Raw genomic sequence first — 21672 nt, 5'->3', positions numbered from 1 at the left:
GGTCGCACAGTGTCATGAGAGTCCGCCTGCCGATGCAGGGGACACGGGTTCGTGCCCCAGTCCGGGAAGATCCCACATGCCACGGAGCAGCTGGGCCCGTGAGCCATGGCCGCTGAGCCTGCGTGTCCGGAGCCTGTGCTCCACAATGGGAGAGGCCACAACAGTGAGAGCCCCGCATACCTCAAAAAAAAAAAAAAAAATAGAGATACGGAAACTGATGTTCAGTGAGTTTCAGTGTCTTGCCCATGATGATAAAACTAGGAAGGGGAATATGTGTGATTTGGACCCGACCCAGCTCAATCTGGCTACCACATTTGTACACATGGTAGGACAAATCTTCTTTCTTGATGTATTTATTTCTGGGTCATTAGTTAATATTTATTTCTTCCTTCTAACCCATAAGATCCATAAAAGAAGAGACCAACCATTTGTTTTTGCCCTTCAAAACCTCATCTGTTTTTGTATCTTTGGTGCCAAGCTCAGTGCTGAATTCATAGCAGAAACCATGAATATTTGATGAATATTAATTGAATGAATACAAGGATGAATAAATGATACAAGTAACAAGAACTACATCAATGTGGGTAGAATAGGAGACTTCACTAACACTACAGAGGATGGTCAGAAGAATATATCAACCTAGTAATTCCTAAATTTCCCTTTTTAAAAAAATTTTTATTTATGTATTTATTTATTATTTTTGGCTGTGTTGGGTCTTTGTTTCTGTGCGAGGGCTTTCTCTAGTGGCGGCGAGTGGGGGCCACTCTTCATTGCGGTGCGCGGGCCTCTCACTGTTGCGGCCTCTCTCGTTGCGGAGCACAGGCTCCAGACGCGCAGGCTCAGGAGTTGTGGCTCACGGGTCTAGTTGCTCGGCGGCATGTGGGATCTTCCCAGACCAGGGCTCAAACCCGTGTCCCCTCCATTGGCAGGCAGATTCTCAACCACTGTGCCACCAGGGAAGCCCTCCCCTCTTTTAAACCATCTAAACGCTCCTAATGAAGAGAGGATCCTGTACCTAAGGGGACAAAGTTCTAGGATATTCACTTATAGCTAAGCATTCTGCTTTCACACAGCATAACATACCAGAGAGAATCTCTATTTCCACCATCACCACCATCTCCTATCCCCAGAAATGTAACTTATTAATACATAATTGAATCCATGGTTCATTTTTTTTTTTTTTTTTTTTAGCCTTGTAAATTCTTCATGGCTTTATTTTTTTTTTTTTTTTTTTGCTTTATCACAAATTTAATCAGTTATATGTATACATATGTTCCCATATCCCCTCCCTTTTGCGTCTCCCTCCCACCCTCCCTATCCCACCCCTCCAGGCGGTCACAAAGCACCGAGCTGATCTCCCTGTGCTATGCGGCTGCTTCCCACTAGCTATCTACCTTACGTTTGGTAGTGTATATATGTCCATGCCGCTCTTTCACTTTGTCACAGCTTACCCTTCCCCCTCCCCATATCCTCAAGTCCATTCTCTAGTAGGTCTGTGTCTTTATTCCTGTCTTACCCCTATGTTCTTCATGACCTTTTTTTTTCTTAAATTCCATATATATGTGTCAGCATACAGTATTTGTCTTTCTCTTTCTGACTTACTTCACTCTGTATGACAGACTCTAGGTCCATCCACCTCATTACAAATAGTTCAATTTCATTTCTTTTTATGGCTGAGTAATATTCCATTGTATGTATGTGCCACATCTTCTTTACCCATTCATCCGATGATGGACACTTAGGTTGTTTCCATCTCCGGGCTATTGTAAATAGGGCTGCTATGAACACTTTGGTACATGTCTCTTTTTGAATTATGGTTTTCTCAGGGTATATGCCCAGTAGTGGGATTGCAGGGTCATATGGTAGTTCTATTTGTAGTTTTTTAAGGAACCTCCATACCGTTCTCCATAGTGGCTGTACCAATTCACATTCCCACCAGCAGTGCAAGAGTGTTCCCTTTTTTCCACACCCTCTCCAGCATTTATTGTTTCTAGATTTTTTGATGATGGCCATTCTGACTGGTGTGAGATGATATCTCATTGTAGTTTTGATTTGCATTTCTCTAATTAGTAAAGATGTTGAGCATCCTTTCATGTGTTTGTTGGCAGTCTGTGTATCTTCTGTGGAGAAATGTCTATTTAGGTCTTCTGCCCATTTTTGGATTGGGTTGTTTGTTTTTTTGTTATTGAGCTGCATGAGCTGCTTATAAATTTTGGAGATTAATCCTTTGTCAGTTGCTTCATTTGCAAATATTTTCTCCCATTCTGAGGGTTGTCTTTTGGTCTTGTTTATGGTTTCCTTTGCTGTGCAAAAGCTTTTCAGTTTCATTAGGTCCCATGTGTTTATTTTTGTCTTTATTTCCATTTCTCTAGGAGGTGGGTCAAAAAGGATCTTGCTGTGATTTATGTCATAGAGTGTTCTGCCTATGTTGTCCTCTAAGAGTTTGATAGTGTCTGGCCTTACATTTAGGTCTTTAATCCATTTTGAGCTTATTTTTGTGTATGGTGTTAGGGAGTGATCGAATCTCATACTTTTACATGTCCCTGTCCAGTTTTCCCAACACCACTTATTGAAGAGACTGTCCTTTCTCCACTGTACATTCCTGCCTCCTTTATCAAAGATAAGGTGACCATATGTCCGTGGGTTTATCTCTGGGCTTTCTATCCTGTTCCATTGATCTATCTTTCTGTTTTTGTGCCAGTACCATACTGTCTTGATTACTGCAGCTTTGTAGTATAGTCTGAAGTCAGGGAGCCTGATTCCTCCAGCTCCATTTTTCGTTCTCAAGATTGCTTTGGCTATTCGGGGTCTTTTGTGTTTCCATACAAATTGTGAAATTTTTTGTTCTAGTTCTGTGAAAAATGCCAGTGGTATTTTGATAGGGATTGCATTGAATCTGTAGATTGCTTTGGGTAGTAGAGTCATTTTCACAATGTTGATTCTTCCAATCCAAGAACATGGTACATCTCTCCATCTATTTGTATCATCTTTAATTTCTTTCATCAGTGTCTTATAATTTTCTGCATACAGGTCTTTTGTCTCCTTAGGTAGGTTTATTCCTAGATATTTTATTCTTTTTGTTGCAATGGTAAATGGGAGTGTTTCCTTGATTTCACTTTCAGATTTTTCATCATTAGTATATAGGAATGCCAGAGATTTCTGTGCATTAATTTTGTATCCTGCAACTTTACCAAATTCATTGATTAGCTCTAGTAGTTTTCTGGTAGCATCTTTAGGATTCTCTATGTATAGTATCATGTCATCTGCAAACAGTGACAGCTTTACTTCTTCTTTTCCAATTTGGATTCCTTTTATTTCCTTTTCTTCTCTGATTGCTGTGGCTAAAACTTCCAAAACTATGTTGAATAAGAGTGGTGAGAGTGGGCAACCTTGTCTTGTTCCTGATCTTAGTGGAAATGGTTTCAGTTTTTCACCATTGAGGACGATGCTGGCTGTGGGTTTGTCATATATGGCCTTTATTATGTTGAGGAAAGTTCCCTCTATGCCTACTTTCTGCAGGGTTTTTATCATGAATGGGTGTTGAATTTTGTCGAAAGCTTTCTCTGCGTCTATTGAGATGATCATATGGTTTTTCTCCTTCAATTTGTTAATATGGTGTATCACGTTGATTGATTTGCGTATATTGAAGAATCCTTGCATTCCTGGAATAAACCCCACTTGATCATGGTGTATGATCCTTTTAATGTGCTGTTGGATTCTGTTTGCTAGTATTTTGTTGAGGATTTTTGCATCTATGTTCATCAGTGATATTGGCCTGTAGTTTTCTTTCTTTGTGACATCCTTGTCTGGTTTTGGTATCAAGGTGATGGTGGCCTCGTAGAATGAGTTTGGGAGTGTTCCTCCCTCTGCTATATTTTGGAAGAGTTTGAGAAGGATAGGCGTTAGCTCTTCTCTAAATGCTTGATAGAATTCGCCTGTGAAGCCATCTGGTCCTGGGCTTTTGTTTGTTGGAAGATTTTTTATCACAGTTTCAATTTCAGTGCTTGTGATTGGTCTGTTCATATGTTCTATTTCTTCCTGATTCAGTCTTGGCAGGTTGTGCATTTCTAAGAATTTGTCCATTTCTTCCAGGTTGTCCATTTTATTGGCATAGAGTTGCTTATAGTAATCTCTCACGATCTTTTGTATTTCTGCAGTGTCAGTTGTTACTTCTCCTTTTTCATTTCTAATTCTATTGATTTGAGTCTTCTCCCTTTTTTTCTTGATGAGTCTGGCTAATGGTTTATCAATTTTGTTTATCTTCTCAAAGAACCAGCTTTTAGTTTTATTGATCTTTGCTATTGTTTCCTTCATTTCTTTTTCATTTATTTCTGATCTGATTTTTATGATTTCTTTCCTTCTGCTAACTTTGGGATGTTTTTGTTCTTCTTTCTCTAATTGCTTTAGGTGCAAGGTTAGGTTGTTTAGTCGAGATATTTCCTGTTTCTTAAGGTGGGATTGTATTGCTATAAACTTCCCTCTTAGAACTGCTTTTGCTGCATCCCATAGGTTTTGGGTCGTCGTGTCTCCATTGTCATTTGTTTCTAGGTATTTTTTTATTTCCTCTTTGATTTCTTCAGTGATCACTTCGTTATTAAGTAATGTATTGTTTAGCCTCCATGTGTTTGTATTTTTTATAGCTCTTTTCCTGTAATTGATATCTAGTCTCATAGCATTGTGGTCGGAAAAGATACTTGATACAATTTCAATTTTCTTAAATTTACCAAGGCTTGATTTGTGACCCAAGATATGATCTATCCTGGAGAATGTTCCATGAACACTTGAGAAAAATGTGTATTCTGTTGTTTTTGGATGGAATGTCCTATAAATATCAATTAAGTCCATCTTGTTTAATTTATCATTTAAAGCTTGTGTTTCCTTATTTATTTTCATTTTGGATGATCTGTCCATTGGTGAAAGTGGGGTGTTAAAGTCCCCTACTATGATTGTGTTACTGTCGATTTCTCCTTTTATGGCTGTTAGTGTTTGCCTTATGTATTGAGGTGCTCCTATGTTGGGTGCATAAATATTTACAATTGTTATATCTTCTTCTTGGATCGATCCCTTGATCATTATGTAGTGTCCTTCTTTGTCTCTTCTAGTAGTCTTTATTTTAAAGTCTATTTTGTCTGATATGAGAATTGCTACTCCAGCTTTCTTTTGGTTTCCATTTGCATGGAATATCTTTTTCCATCCCCTTACTTTCAGTCTGTATGTGTCTCTAGGTCTGAAGTGGGTCTCTTGTAGACAGCATATATATGGGTCTTGTTTTTGTATCCATTCAGCCAATCTGTGTCTTTTGGTGGGAGCGTTTAGTCCATTTACATTTAAGGTAATTATCGATATGTATGTTCCTATTCCCATTTTCTTAATTGTTTTGGGTTCGTTATTGTAGGTCTTTTCCTTCTGTTGTGTTTCTTGCCTAGAGAAGTTCCTTTAGCATTTGTTGTAAAGCTGGTTTGGTGGTGCTGAACTCTCTCAGCTTTTGCTTGTCTGTAAATGTTTTAATTTCTCCATCAAATCTGAATGAGATCCTTGCTGGGTAGAGTAATCTTGGTTGCAGGTTTTTCTCCTTCATCACTTTAATTATGTCCTGCCACTCCCTTCTGGCTTGTAGAGTTTCTGCTGAGAGATCAGCTGTTATCCTGATGGGGATTCCCTTGTGTGTTATTTGTTGTTTTTGCCTTGCTGCTTTTAATATGAGTTCTTTGTGTTTAATTTTTGACAGTTTGATTAATATGTGTCTTGGCGTATTTCTCCTTGGATTTATTCTGTATGGGACTCTCTGTGCTTCTTGGACTTGATTAACTATTTCCTTTCCCATATTAGGGAAGTTTTCAACTATAATCTCTTCAAATATTTTCTCAGTCCCTTTCTTTTTCTCTTCTTCTTCTGGAACCCCTATAATTCGAATGTTGGTGCGTTTAATGTTGTCCCAGAGGTCTCTGATATTGTCCTCTGTTCTTTTCATTCTTTTTTCTTTATTTTGCTCTGCATTAGTTATTTCCACTATTTTATCTTCCACCTCACTTATCCGTTCTTCTGCCTCAGTTATTCTGCTATTGATCCCATCTAGAGTATTTTTCATTTCATTTATTGTGTTTTTAATCGATGCTTGATTCATCTTTAGTTCTACTAGGTCCTTGTTAACTGTTTCTTGCATTTTGTCTATTCTATTTCCAAGATTTTGGATCATCTTTACTATCATTATTCTGAATTCTTTTTCAGATAGACTGCCTATTACCTCTTCATTTGTTAGGTCTGGTGGGTTTTTATCTTGCTCCTTCTCCTGCTGTGTGTTTTTCTGTCTTCTCATTTTGCTTATCTTACTGTGTTTGGGGTCTCCTTTTTGCCGGCTGCAGGTTCGTAGTTCCTGTTGTTTTTGGTGTCTGTCCCCAGTGGCTAAGGTTGGTTTAGTGGGTTGTGTAGGCTTCCTGGTCGAGGGGACTAGTGCCTGTGTTCTGGTGGATGAGGCTGGATCTTGTCTTTCTGGTGGGCAGGTCCACGTCTGGTGGTATGTTTTGGGGTGTCTGCAGACTTTTTATGATTTTAGGCCACCTCTCTGCTAATGGGTGGCGTTGTGTTCCTGTCTTGCTAGTTGTTTGGCATAGGGTGTCCAGCACTGTAGCTTGCTGGTCGTTGAGTGAAGCTGGGTGCTGGTGTTGAGATGGAGATCTCTGGAAGATTTTCTCCGTTTGATATTATGTGGAGCTGGGAGGTCTCTTGTGGACCAGTGTCCTGAAGTTGGCTCTCCCACCTCAGAGGCACAGTACTGACTCCTGGCTCCTCAATTTGGGATGATTTGTTGTCTATTCATGTATTCCACAGATGCAGGGTACATCAAGTTGATTGTGGAGCTTTAATCCGCTGCTTCTGAGGCTGCTGGGAGAGGTTTCCCTTTCTCTTCTTTGTTCTCACAGCTCCCGGGTCTCAGCTTTGGATTTGGCCCCGCCTCTGTGTGTAGGTCGCCGGAGGGCGTCTGTTCTTCGCTCAGACAGGAAAGGGTTAAAGGAGCAGCCTCTTCGGGAACTCTGGCTCACTCAGGCCGGGCGGGAGGGAGGGGCACGGAGTGCGGGGCGAGCCTGCAGCGGCAGAGGTCGGCGTGACGTTGCACCAGCCCGAGGCGCGCCGTGCGTTCTCCCAGGGAAGCCGCCCCTGGATCCCGGGACCCCGGCAGTGGCGGGCTGCTCAGGCTCCCGGAAGGGCGGTGTGGACAGTGACCTGCGCTCGCACACGGGCTTCTTGGCGGCGGCAGCAGCAGCCCCAGCGTCCCACGCCCGTCACTGGGCTCCGTGCTTTCAGTCGCGACTCGCGCCCGTCTGTGGAGCCCCTTTAAGCAGCGCTCTTAATCCCCTCTCCTCGCGCAGCAGGAAACCAAGAGGGAAGAACAAGTCTCTTGCCTGTTCGGCAGCTCCAGAGTTTTCCCGGACTCCCTCCCGGCTAGCTGTGGCACATTAGCCCCCTTCAGGCTGAGTTCTCGCCGCCAGCCCCAGTCCTCTCCCTGCGCTCTGACCGAAGCCCGAGCCTCAGCTTCCAGCGCCGCCCGCCCCGGCGGGCGAGCAGACAAGCCTCTCGGGCTGGTGAGTGCCGCTCGGCACCGATCCTCTGTGCGGGAATCTCTCCGCTTTGCCCTACCCAGGTATGTGGGGAGTTTCTTGCCTTTTGGGAGGTCTGGGGTCTTCTGCCAGCGTTCAGTAGGTGTTCTGTAGGAGTTGTTCCACGTGTAGCTGTATTTCTGGTGTATCCGTGAGGAGGAAGGTGATCTCCGCGTCTTACTCTTCCGCCATCTTACCCGGAAGTCCTTCCATGGTTCATTTTATTAAGAGATATGTTTCTGGATTTTTTATTCCATTCTTGTTATACTAAACCTAATTTTATATTAATAACAGTGAAAAGGATAATTCATTTTTCTTAAAAAGTTTTTGAAGTCTGCCTGCTTTCAAAAATCATATTCTCTCCATCTTTTTCTCCCTATAATATTGGAAAGGATCGGGTTCATTAAGCTTCAAGAATATAGAGGAATTAACATGGATTCACAGTCCTTCTTAGTGACAAAATTCTTGATTTAAGACAAATCAAAGAAAGAAATGAGCACTTTTCATAATATAGATAGATGGGTAGTAAAACTATATCCATAAATCATGCAAAGAGATGACTGCCTATTTGGGAAATTTTTTCAACATCAAAGGACAATTTCCCATTTTCCCCTCACACAATTAATAAAACCAAGATCCTTCTTCAGAGTCCATGTTGCTGATTTGGGGTAGAAATATAATTTCCCTTTCAATTTTCAATTGCTACTGAGTTGCCCTTGGCATTTTACAGGGCAACAAAGTTGTCTACGACCTTTTTGAGAGCTACTCAGCTACTGGGACCCCAAAATGTCAAGTACAACTCAGTGGCTCTCAGAAATTTTCCACTTGCAGTTCACTTGTACTTGAAATTGATCACATACAATGCAATGGAAATGCAAACAGAAAAAAAAAAACCTTGTAGAATCTCTTAGGAAAATTAATCCATATCATCATAAATGTGGCAGGATGGATTCGCCTCTATCCTCATTAGTGAAGAAATATTGTCAAGTGGATTAAAGTAAGCCTTAGATCAAATGCCCTAGGTTCTACTCTCTGGCCTGGTGACCTTGTCCAAACCATGAGCTTTAGGACTTATCACAGGTGGTCTCAGGATAGAGGACATATTTATCATCTATTTGTAAGCCCAGTGTCCCTGCCTTCCCCATGATCCTCTGCCTGCCTCCTTTTCCTGATAGAGTACTGGCACAGCTCTGACAAGGAGCAGTTGTTCAGACCTGTGCTCACACTGGGAATTCTGGTCTTTTTCCCCTTAACATATGATGCTCCTGGAGTCTCTGTTAAATTTGTCTTTTAGTAGAAGCCCAATTGGCCTAGAGTAGCAGTTGTTAACGGGTGGTGATTTGCCTCCCAGGAGACATTTGGAGACATTTGGCAATGTTAAGAGACATTTTGATTGTCATGGCTAAGACAGTACTGCTGGCATCTATGCTAGGCCACAAAACACGTCTCAACAAATTTAAGAGGATAGAAATTATATCAAGCATTTTTTCCAACCACAGCGGTATGAAACTAGAAATCAGTTACAGGGGAGAAATGGGGAAAACACAAACATGTGGAGACTAAGCAACATGCTACTAAAAAAAAAAAAAATGGGTCAGTGAAGAAATCAAAGAGGAAGTCAGAAAATAAAATGAAATGAAAATAAAAACACAACGTTCCGAAATCTATGGGACACAGCAAAAGCAATTCTGAGAGGGAAGTTTAGAGCAAAACAGGTCCACCTCAAGAAACAAGAAAATCTCAAATAAGCAGCCCTGTCCTTTTGAAATTTTCAATCTGCATTTTTGTAGTTTGAGTCTTATTGGCAGAACGAGTATTTAATATTTGTTCAACGTGAACGTGACCAGATCCTACTGGTTACTTCTTAGGACAGCAATATTTCCTGATACAAGAGAAAAGAAAGAGGCCAGAGAAATTACTCTTGGTAATCACCAAGCATGAACCAAAAGGTGAACTCACCGCGGCTTCTAGAGTATCGCAGTGACTTCCTAACAACCCAAACCACTTCTCTTTGAAACAAAAGGAAAATTACCAGGGATGTTACTGGAGGAATGTCTACACTAATATCATTTTTTATTGAATACAAGTGTTCAGGAAGTAAACTCAAGCAGTGAGCACACATGAAATCATATGGGAGGAAACAAGCCCCTGGTCCAGTGCTCTGGAAGCAGTAGGTGTTCAATACATGCTGCCTGCCTGGTAGCAAAATGAAGGAAGACCTGCCTACCAAGTGGTGGAGTAGAGACTTTGCTAATAAACTCATGACAATGGCCTCAAGCTCTAATTACACAGAATTCCATAAATCAATGGCTCTCTTTCTCTCAATGTCCCAACTTCCTGGATAAGAAACACTTCAAGAATAGACATATTCTTATTTGCATCAAAAAGGAAAAACAGGCAAATAATAAAAAGTTTGTATTCTGCTCTAATGAAAATTCAGTTCCTTAGAAGTAGAAAAAGTAATTTAGAGTGAGATTTCCTGGTTTGGGAGAGGATTTTTATGGGAACACGTCTGTCAGACTTAAAGTTTCCATTACAAACTGGAAAGAAAATTAATGTTTTCTCCTTAGGAAACCAAAGCATTCATTGATATTTCCACTGCATTAGAACTTCTATGCTATTTTCCTTCCTGCAGATATGTACTTTCCAACTTCCCATCGCCACCAGTCTCCCGAGTACACTGTAACCACATCCATGACCTCATGTGTGCTGGCTGATCATTTGTAGATTCTCCCCTCCCACTCCCCAAAAAGAAGCCACAACTCCTGACTATATGTCTGCAGTCAGTAAACTACTTTCAGTTGAAAGACCTTCATGTTATGTGCCTAATGTGACTGTTTCTGTTTGTGGCCATGACACCCCTAGCGTGCCTATTCAAATGTGGTGACCTGTGTTTGATAAATTTGTTGAAATTGGCAACCCATAACTACTGCTAACAGAATGAAATGGTGCTTTTAAGCTGACTGGAGTGCTCGGTCTATCTTGATCCATTTGCAAAGAGGCTACATCTCTTCTCTGAGCTTGGATTTGATTAGTCAGTATGACTACTCTTAGGGTTAGAACATTCTGTTCCCTGCCTTCACTGGCTAGACAAAGGGGTTGTTTACACTGCTTTCCTTTACCTCACTCGGCCTTTTTGTAATTACCATTCACAGGGTGCAAATTGGGGGAACAAGGTAGGAAGAGTCAGGCTACAGAGGTTGCATTATGACCCTGCCCTTCTGATTGTTTCTTATCTGTGTCCTCTCTCATGAGTAGGCCCTAATGACACATTTGACTTTTGCTTAAAATAATACACCAAAATGGAGGACAGTATGGAAACGGACCGCATTTTATTTACCTTTGCATCCTTAGGACCTAGCACAACACTTAGCTACATAGTTAGCAATCTAATGAAAGTTTGCTGAGTGTTTAATAAACATACTGCTGCCACCTACACTGAGGACCGGAAGCACAATACAGATTTGTATATTTCACTTTATGTCAAATCCCTAGTTTCAAGAATTATCATCAGTGATAGGTATGCAGCTCTAAACAGCATTTCACTTCACACTTCTAATGGGCATGGAACATCAAGGGGTTTGTGGTTTATAATTCATATCTTTATGAATGCATTTGGCTACGCGTTACACAGACTTTCCATTAGCTTAGCCACTTACAAAATAATTCCAAATAAGCTTTATCAGATTTTCAAAGACGGGCAGCCCTGGAAGAATCTGTTTGCTTGAAATAGGCCACTAATGAGGCTGGCGTGAAGAACATTCTTGCAGAAGCAACCTGGAAAGACAAATAGTGCAAGTGAATTCGTTATATTTCACCTTCTCCTCCTCCTCTGCTCTTGTGATAGTTCTGCTTTGCTTAACATTTTGAATATTTAATACTATGCTAATTTTTTTCCATTCGGTGTCATTTCTATTCTAGAGAAAATTTTATAGAAGTCATTCCACCAAATATTTAAAATAAATGGGGGTGATATTTGGGGCATTTGCATTGTTTGAGATTATTGTGAACCTCAAAAATTGTTTTTCTTTATGGACTTTTTTAATGTTTAAAGGTAGTGACAGCTACTAATAATGCATTCATTAGTCTTTCTCATCAAATTCCAATTTTAGGTAGGAAGAGAAAAATAATGTTTCACTAGGGCAGAGTCATCAAAATTGACGTTGTTTCATAATTGCCTTCATAGCATCATTTGAACGTTGACGCAATAAAATGCGGTCAAAAATAATATTCTCCGGGAATTCAAACACATAGGGACAGGACTGTCTCCATATATTATGAAAAACTAACATTGGTCTGTGATTTAACTTGCTAGTGTTCCTGTTAGTCTAAGCCCCCAGTAAAAAGAATCTCCCCCTCAAAACATAGCATTCTATTTAAATTCGTGTTCATTTGAGAATTTATCCAGGCCATTTGGCCTGGAATGACTTGGGGAAAAAGAATTGGTATTGTTTTGGAATATAAGAACCGAGTAAGACACTAGAGGTCATCTCATCTAAGCCTTAACTTTACTGGCAAAGGAAATAAAGGCCCAGAAGGAGAAAGCCATTTTCCCATGCCATGCATGTTGATAATATTAAGACAAAACTATACCCCTTCCACTGTGCCAAGCAGATTAGCATTCTAGTATATAGGTTGTTTTTCAGTTGCTCTATGTTTAGAACAGAATCTCATCTTACCAAAAATCCTGTTGTATAAAAATACATACCTTCCATATATAAATCTGAATGATCCATACCCAGTGCTTGGTTCTCCCTATATCATGGATTTTATAGTTACCTCTCATAAACGTTGTGTGGGTGAGATGGTAAACATAAAGTGTATAAAGCTTTCTAGAGCAAAGATTTCGCTGGTAGAAGCAATTTAAATGTTTCAGCTAATATTCACTGTACAAAGAAAGATTAACAAAGTCTGGAATTTTATATCTATGTATTCTTTGCCTAAGGCTAATAGAGCATGTGTCCTTGGTATGCATGTTTGCATCGGTGATCATTTGGATGGGCTAGCTCTTTCTTCAAGAAACAAGTTAATATAGGTGTCTTCCCAAGATTAATTTATATTCAAAAACACCTCCCAACTTTCATAACAATGAGAAACAGTGTGTTTGGCAATATGCTAATTGAGTTCATGTAAGGAAATGAGGCTTGTCTATAGGTGAAAGGAGGATAACAGTTGTAGTGGGTGGAGCTGGAGGTGAGTTAGGAGGGAATTTCAAGGGAGGTTATTGTGGTAGAGAGGATTTTTGTACTATGGGGCATGACTTAGTGCCCATCCTGCTCTTAATGAGTTCTGTTATCAGCACTTTCATCATCATTCTACTCAGAGTACCCCTACTCTCCCACCCCAATCCTCCACCCCGTCCCAGGCTGTTCTAGCTACAAACGCTGCTGAAATGTCAACAATAAATAAATATGCTGCTGTCACCTCTTAATCTAGAAACTGAGCATGTTTACCTGTTTAACATTTACTGTATTTCACAAAGTCTGGACATTTGTTGTCAACAAATGTATTTCAATAAAATATAAGGTGTAAAATGATTTTTAACAAATGAATGCCAAAAAGCTGGAAAAAAAATTCTAGTACTCCATAGCTTCAAAATTTATCAGAGTTCTTAAAACTTATCAAATAATATACTTTTTATTGGAAAAATTTATTTTCTGAATTTATCTTTGGATTCAGATTATTTCCCACATTAATGATGCCAGATTACAGCTTTTTTGTCTGAGACAGTCTCAGTTACTATCTTAACAATACTGGCGAAAAAGCACAGAGTGTCTGCATGTTATTAAAATTTCAAAAGTGTTTTATTCTTTCAAGACTTTCTGAACTGGCCAATGAAAAAAGTCAAGCACCACTTATAAGAATGTTTTTATTATCCTAAAATATATTCACATACCATATATCCATCAGTATATTTTATTTGAGAAAAAATGTAAGCCACAAACCCAGAACTTGCCAGTAAGTTATATTTAGCATGTTTTCGAAATACTAACTTGAAGCAGAAAATTGATTTTCAACCAAAAATGTTATTTCATGTGTATAGTTTCTCTTAAACACATCATACTTTGAAAGTATTTTCGCTTCTCCTGTTTGAAGGACAGAGCAGAGTACCCTTTTTCTTGACAACAGCTGGCAAAGTATATGTGCTTAATACATAATTATTGATTTGATATGGCTTAGGGAACTTTCTTAAATTTGAAAAAAATGCTATCTGGATTCATCACAGATATGACCTTGATATCAGATTGGTTTAAAGAATACTAAGACCAAAGGCAAAGATCCAGAATAACTGCTGGGGTGCATCTCCCAGGCAGAGTGCTGAGGCACCATCCCCACTCCCACTCTGATGTGCCTCAGCCAGATTGTCCTAGGAACACCTGGGGAGCTGCTAGGAAGAACAGGAGACCCAAGCATGTTGGAAATGCCCTAAAGTTCTTTTTTAACCCCCTCTCTATAGCTCCTTCTTTATCTTTTTTTTTTCTTTTGACGAGCATACTTACTTTACAATTTCTTTCAGATTGTTTTATTACATCTAGTTCTTGGTATGCTGTTTTGCTAGGTTTGTCTCATTGTGGTTTGTCTCCTCATATGATTTGTAATTTTTTTGATTGAAGTATAGGTGATATATACAATATTCTGTAAGTTACAGTTGATATATACAATATTCTGTAAATTACAGTACAATATAGTGATTCACAATTTTTGCGTTAGACTCCATTTATAGTTATTATAAAATATTGGCTATATTCCCCGTGTTGTACAGTACGTCCTCAGTTATGGACGAGAAGAGCAGCAGTGCTGTGAAGAACCAAAGCAATAGTATGAAGTGCAAGGCTTGAGGGTCCAACTCAACATCTCCACTAACATCTCCACTATCACTGCAAAATTACGTAGCCCTTTTATATGTTAGTTATTTCCACCTCTCTCATCTATAAACATATGACATCGGACTAAATCTCCAAGGCCTCTTTCAGTTCCCAAACCCTATAGTTTAGACTACCCATAAAAAATAAATGGAAGTCTGGGATGTTCAGTCTCTAAAGTCAAGCTCTAAAGGCTATATAGACTTCCTCGTTAACAAATACCAGAAGGTATACGGAACTTTGTGGGTGCTCAATAAATATTAAACAATCAATTTTATCTTTCGTCTGCTGACTGGGGTAATGCTGACTTGTCTCACAGAATTCCATGTAAGAAATGATAAATGAGAACAAAGTACTTCTCAGATAACGAAGTAATTCGAATAAGCTGCTTTAATAGGTCTGAGGTCGAGCTAGATGATGCAAGAATAAAGTATCTTTTTTATTATTACATCTGGGAATCCAGCAGTCTTTTCATCTGTTTAAGAAGCAACAGTCTTTATCCTTGCTTATCACCAAAAAGTCAGCATGAGTAATTTCTGTGCAAATGGAATTTTTCATGTGATTTTTAGCATTTATCACTTTTAACAAAATGCAGCTTTTATCTTTACCTGATATCAAAATGGAATCATATCTTGATTTAAACAGTTTAATGAGGCGTTCCATCAGCATTATACTACTCTGTGCAAAGAAAATGCTTTTTGAAATGACTGATAAGCTGCACAAATGAGAAAATTGTAAATTTAGTAATCCTCCTACTCAAAAAATAATACAAATTCAGGAATTGTTACTAAGGAAAATGAAGTATTGCATTCTAATTTCCTACAGTCCTGCACAGTGTGTTCTTTTTTATGTTTATGTTCAATAAATAACCTGTGTTCTATTTTTTACAGTGTTTCAACAAAAGACTGCCAGAAGACAATCTGATGGTGACAAGTTCCATGGCCCTAAGAAACAAGGTACTAACATGAACTTCAGTTTATTTAATAATCTCTAAGTAAGAGTTAAAGAAATCTTATGAATACTGAGTAAAGTCTCCTGCTATAGAAGTAAATAATTGTGTACTTGGCTAATTTTACTGTTAAGTCAGTCAGTGTCTTACCCAAATATAATTTTTGCATAGTAAGATTAATGCAAGAAAATTATTTTAATTAACAAAGCCAAATTATTTTAATTAACAAAGGCAAGAATTTAACAAAGGCCTTACTAGGATATTTGTGGTGATGTTGATAATGCTGTTTGTTATCAGAGCTCCAGGAGGGTCAAGTAAGACAAGTTCTCTAACATGCCTCAGAGACCTTTGGAGAGAAGCCTCTGGAACCTAACTTGGTAGGAGGGGCAGATGATTGATGCCCCCATGACGGGGACCAGCATGGGTTTTCTGTGCTCTGCACTGAGCTCCAGTCAAAGATTGTCTCACTATTCTCTTGCCTTAGGTAATGGACCCACCATTTATTGGAACAATTATTTGTCATGCAGAAAAGAGCTGAACACTGTAGCTCAGAGGCATCTCACACAGGAGGAATGTTTTCCTCTTGCTCCATAAGGAGGCAGCTGCCTCCAGTCTTTCCTGACACACTTGGTTCCTATTGAAAAGAGGTACTCTGGCAGGTTATTTATTATGATGTTTTTCTGATAATAAATCTTTGGTTAAAGTTCAAAAATGAAAAACATAAAAGGTGGCAGAGGTGGAGGTAACAATGGATGACTCTGATAATCAATGAGCATGTACAGATGCTTTTAACCTCAACCCACTTTTGAAATAACATCACTCCAAAATAATATTACCTTGAAATTGTTACTCATAAATCATTGAGAGAGACATTAAAATAAAACTGGGAAGTTATTTCACCAGCAGCCACTGACCACTTCCATAGCCTCTTTGTGTGCCATTGTGAAAACAGCAAAGTGCTGATTGCACCAACTTCTGACACCCACTGACCTATTAAATACGGAACCTCATGGAGTTGCTCCTGGGATGCTATGGATCATCCTCCAAACAAAGGTGTGTCCTTAAATGAGTGATCATCACCCATCACTTCAAGTGGCATTTCTCACGGCAGCGAGGTTGTACTTAGATCATTCTTCCAATTAAGTATGTGGTGTTCGAATGCAGCACATGATGGACCTGAACTTCCAGTCTCCTACAAATCACTTGCATAGACTACTTATAAATTTGTATGCAAAAAACTCTCCTTATGGGACAATTTTTCATTTCTAGTGATTTCTTAGTTTGAAGGGAAAGATATATCTTTTTAAGTATACTATTAGCCTCCCACTGTGCCTTTAGCTCTCTCAAGAAATAAATGCGGAACTCCATGTGAGATCATTGTACAATTAGGATCAAACAGTTATTGAAGAATTAAATAGAGAAGATTATTCCTATCTGGACTCTTCCACATACCTCACAGAGCTTTGAAAAGAATAAAGAGAGGGGACGCTTTGAGCTCTTTGGGAGAAAGTTTCCCTAAAGCATTTTTAACAAAGTATTCAATTATTATATTTTAATTAAATTATGTTAGAATTAGGAGGATGATGTGAAGAAGGCCACAGGAAATGAAAGAAGGGGACAAGTAGCAAGTGTAATGAAGGGATCCTCAGAATGCCTGCTCTGTCATCCTCTGGTTGTCCCACAGAGAGCAATATAAGAAAAGGCTGCTAATGTTTTTGAAGCCTAGAAGAAACCTATTAGTATTCTACCATATGTATAGAAAAAATAGTCCCTTCTGTACTCAGAATAAAAGGGGGGGAGAGAATGGTGAAAGGAAACAAGAGCCTAAATTATAAAATATTTTACTGGATTAACATCTGTCCATATCTTGTTACTTAATTTGCTTCTTCAAGATCAGTGATGACCAGATTTTTTTAATTCTTGGGAGCTAGAATACTGAAAATTTTAATCAAATTTTTGTGTGAATTTTTCACTCTCTAGATATTTCAATCCAATTATTGATATTTTTGATTAGTCACCTTAGAGCAGTTCCCCTAGATTCCTTTAATTGTGGACATTAGTAATTCAGCAGAATGGAAAAGATGATTGTTCTGTTTTCAAGGAGTAGAGGGATATTAAATCCTATGAAATGTTAGGGGGAGAAAACCTTCCTGATAACTGCAGGGAAATCAGAATCTAGCATGAGAAAAACATAATTAAGAATAATGGGGTGGGGGGCTTCCCTGGTGGCACAGTGGTTGAGAGTCTGCCTGCTGATGCAGGGGACACGGGTTTGTGCCCCGGTCCGGGAAGATCCCACATGCTGTGGAGCGGCTGGGCCCGTGAGCCATGGTCGCTGAGCCTGCGTGTCCGGAGCCTGTGCTCCGCAACAGGAGAGGCCACAACACTGAGGGGCCCGCATACCACACACACACAAAAAATAATGGGGAAGGCTTTGAAATTAAAGAATTAAGTACCTAATGGACTTCCTCTGTCCAGCCATTTTTCTCTAAATCTTTTCAGATATTTATGACCATCCAGACCATGGGACATACTAGACAATCAAAACTACTTATTCCTAAATTAATGAATACTCTTCAAATACCCTGGGATTTCATGGTGTAATAGGAAAAACAGTGCATGCTTCACCAATGATAATCTCTTTATTTGATAGAGAACAAAAAGACCCTTTTGTGAAGTGTTTGTCAGAGTCAAGATTTTTTAAAGGGACTGGACAGGTTCTCTAAAGGTTAAAGAAATTATTCAATTATTTCACTATATGCTGGAAGGAAAGGGGATTATGAGAGCCAACTATTTTCCCACTGAAAGTATAGGCATTTCAGATGCCCTATGATGAAGACTGCCAAGGGATTGCCAGGAAGTTACATTATTGCTAAGTCAAGGAATTTTCCTGAGGAACAGAAAAAAATTAATTGGCACCATTTCCATGGAAACTCAACAGATTTCTTCAACTCAATTTTCACATCCTGGAAAAAATATAAGAAAAATGCTGAGGACTTTGGATCACAGATAAAAGTTTCCATCAAAATACATTTTTAAAATCAGTTTTTCCAAGTTGCTTTTAAAATTAGAAAAATTTTAAATCAGTGCCAGAGTGTTGTCCCCAGAATGTGCTGCTACCACACCTCCACCCACTTCCCAAAATTGAGCCTCACAGAGCAGTCAAGGGTTTGTTCTTCAACGTGGCAAACCAGAGAACTGAATTTGTCAGTGGGTTTGGAATCAATTAGAGTTTTGATGTCTGAGTCCTGTTAAATAAGCTCATGGAGGACTGATTTATAACCCCCAATCCCAATGGATTAAATCTGTTTTATGGGAAGATTTCTTCCCAGTGACGAGAATGCTTGTATTCATTAGACCCTTGCCAAATATTAATAATAAAGTTTTTATAAAATATAATTAGTAATTAGAAGACTACTAGGTGAACATGATCAAGTCAAAGGGTGCTGGAGGAAAGTAAGGGCTTTGAGGACATGGAAATATCTGGTTAATTTTCCGTGCCTCACAAAATCATATAACAGTCTAGGGTCAAGATTGCTCACATCGAGAGCCGGAGGAAGATGGTGGAAGAGTAAGACGCGGAGATCACCTTCCTCCCCACAGATACATCAGAAATTCATCTACACGTGGAACAACTCCAACAGAACACCTACTGAACGCTGACAGAAGACCTCAGACCCCCCAAAAGGCAAGAAACTCCCCACATACCTGGGTAGGTCAAAAGAAAAAAAGAATAAACAGAGACAATAGGATATGGACGGGACCTACACCAGTGGGAGGGAGCCGTGAAGGAGGGAAGGTTTCTACACACTACAAGCCCCTTCGTGGGCGGAGACTGCAGGTGGCGGAGGGGGAAAGCTTCGGAGTAGCGGAGGAGAGCACAGCAACAGGGGTGCGGAGGGCAAAGCGGAGAGATTTTGGCACAGAGGATCGGTGCCCTCAGGCACACACCAGCCCGAGAGGCTTGTCTGCTCGGCCGCCGGGGCGGGCGGGGCTGGGAGCTGAGGCTCGGGTATCGGCTTTCAGTCGGAGCGCAGGGAGAGGACTGGGGCTGGCGGCAGGAAGAGAGCCTGAAGGGGTTAGTGCTAGCCCGGAGGGAGTCCGGGGAAAGGGTCTGGAGCTACTGGAGAGGCAAGAGACTTCTTTCCCTTTTGTTGCCTGGTGCGCGAGGAGAGGGCATTCCCCTCCCTCCCCTCTGCCTGAGTGAGCCAGAGCCCCCGAATCAGCGGCTCCTTTAAACCCGTCCTGTCTGAGCGAAGAACGGACGCCCTCCGGCGACCTACGCGCAGAGGCGGGGCCAGGTCCAAGGCTGAGACCCGGGAGCTGTGAGAGCAGAGACAGGGAAATCTCTCTGTGCAGCCTCGGAGGCAGTGGATTAAAGCTCCACGGTCCATTTGATGTGCCCGGCGTCTGTGGAGTGCATGAATGGACAGCGAATCATCCCAAATTGAGGAAGTGGACCTTGAGGACAAGATTTAAGACTTTCCCCCCCTTTTTTTCCCTCTTTTTACAACGAATTATCTCAAATTAAGGAGGTGGACTTAGCAAGATTTCAGACTTTTCGCCCTTTTCCTCTTTTTACAACGAATTATCCCAAATCGAGGAGGTGGACTTGGAGAGCAAGATTTTTGATTTTTCCCCCTGCTCTCTTTTTGTGAATGTGTGTGTGTAATCTTCTGTGTAAGATTCTCTCTGTATAGCTTTGCTTCCACCATATGTCCCAGGGTTCTTTCGGTCCGTGTTTTTTTTTTTCAATAATTACTTTTTAATTTTAATAACGCTACTATATTTCATACTTTATTCTATTTTACTTTACCTGCTCTTTCTTTTTTTCCTACCTTCCCTTCCTCCCTCCCTCCCTCCGCTCCTCCTTTCCTTCTTTCTTTTTCTTTCCTCCCTCCCTCCCTCCCACCCTTCTTCTTTCCACTTTCTTTTTATTTCCTTCCTCCCTCCCTCCCTCCTGTCTTTCTTTCTTTCTTTCCTTCCTCCCTCCCTCCCTCCCTTCTTCCATTCACTCTTCCTTTTGCTTTCATTCCTCCCTCCCTCCCTCCTTTCTTTCCTTCTTTCTTTCCATCCTCCCTCCCTCCCTCCCTCCTTTCTTTCTTTCTTCCTTCCTTCCTTCCTTTCTTCCCTTCTTCCTTTCTTTCCCTCTCTCTTTCTTTCTTCTACTAATTCTTTCTTTCTACTTTTTCTCACTGTTATTCTGAGCCGGGTGGATGAAAGGCTCGTGGTGCTGCAGCCAGGAGTCAGTGCTATGCCTCTGAAGTGGGAGAGCCAACCTCAGGACACGGGTCCACAAGAGACCTCCCAGCTCCACATAATATCAAGCAGCGAAAATCTCCTAGGGATCTCCATCTCAACACCAGCACCCAGCTTCACTCAACGACCAGCAAGCTACAGTGCTGGTCACCCTATGCCAAGCAACTAGCAAGGCAGGAACACAACCCCACCCATTAGCAGAGAGGCTACCTAAAAACATAATAAGGCCACAGGCACCCCAAAACACACCACCAGACGTGGACCTGTCCACCAGAAAGACAAGATCGAGCCTCAACCACCAGAGCACAGGCATTAGTCCCCCCCACCAGGAAGCCTACACAACCTACTGAAACAACCTTAGCCACGGGGGACAGACACCAAAAACAACGGGAACTACGAACCTGCAGCCTGCAAAAAGGAGACCCCAAACACAGTAACATAAGCAAAATGAGAAAGCAGAAAAACACACAGCAGGTGAAGGAGCAAGATAAAAACCTACCAGACCTAACAAATGAAGAGGTAATAGGCAGTCTACCTGAAAAAGAATTCAGAATAATGATAGTAAAGATGATCCAAAATCTTGGAAATAGGATAGACAAAATGCAAGAAACAGTTAACAAGGACCTAGAAGAACTAAAGATGAATCAAGCATCGATTAAAAACACAATAAATGAAATGAAAAATACTCTAGATGGGATCAATAGCAGAATAAATGAGGCAGAAGAACGGATAAGTGAGGTGGAAGATAAAATAGTGGAAATAACTGATGCAGAGCAAAATAAAGAAAAAAGAATGAAAAGAATAGAGGACAGTCTCAGAGACCTCTGGGACAACATTAAACGCACCAACATTCGAATTATAGGGGTTCCAGAAGAAGAAGAGAAAAAGAAAGGGACTGAGAAAATATTTGAAGAGATTATAGTTGAAAACTTCCCTAATATGGGAAAGGAAATAGTTAATCAAGTCCAGGAGGCACAGAGAGTCCCATACAGAATAAATCCAAGGA

The 21672-nt window shown here is 40.4% G+C and overlaps 1 protein-coding gene across 2 annotated transcripts in view; it reads left to right on the top strand.

Annotated features, from left to right (window-relative positions):
* The window catches only part of BANK1 (B cell scaffold protein with ankyrin repeats 1), a gene marked incomplete at its 3' end in the record, with an annotated part of 293516 nt that overhangs the window by 240318 nt on the left and 31526 nt on the right, over positions 1 to 21672 (top strand). For both annotated transcript variants that reach the window (XM_079707706.1, XM_079707705.1), the window contains exon 10: positions 15349 to 15414. In XM_079707706.1, coding sequence (XP_079563832.1) covers positions 15349 to 15414 — 66 coding nt within the window. The remainder of the gene's footprint in view (positions 1 to 15348; positions 15415 to 21672) is intronic.

Source organism: Hyperoodon ampullatus (assembly GCF_949752795.1).
Source record: "Hyperoodon ampullatus genome assembly, chromosome: 1".
NCBI classification, from domain to species: Eukaryota; Metazoa; Chordata; class Mammalia; order Artiodactyla; family Ziphiidae; genus Hyperoodon; species Hyperoodon ampullatus.
Note: the sequence above shows the minus strand (reverse complement) of the source record. Positions and strands in the feature narration are given on the sequence as shown.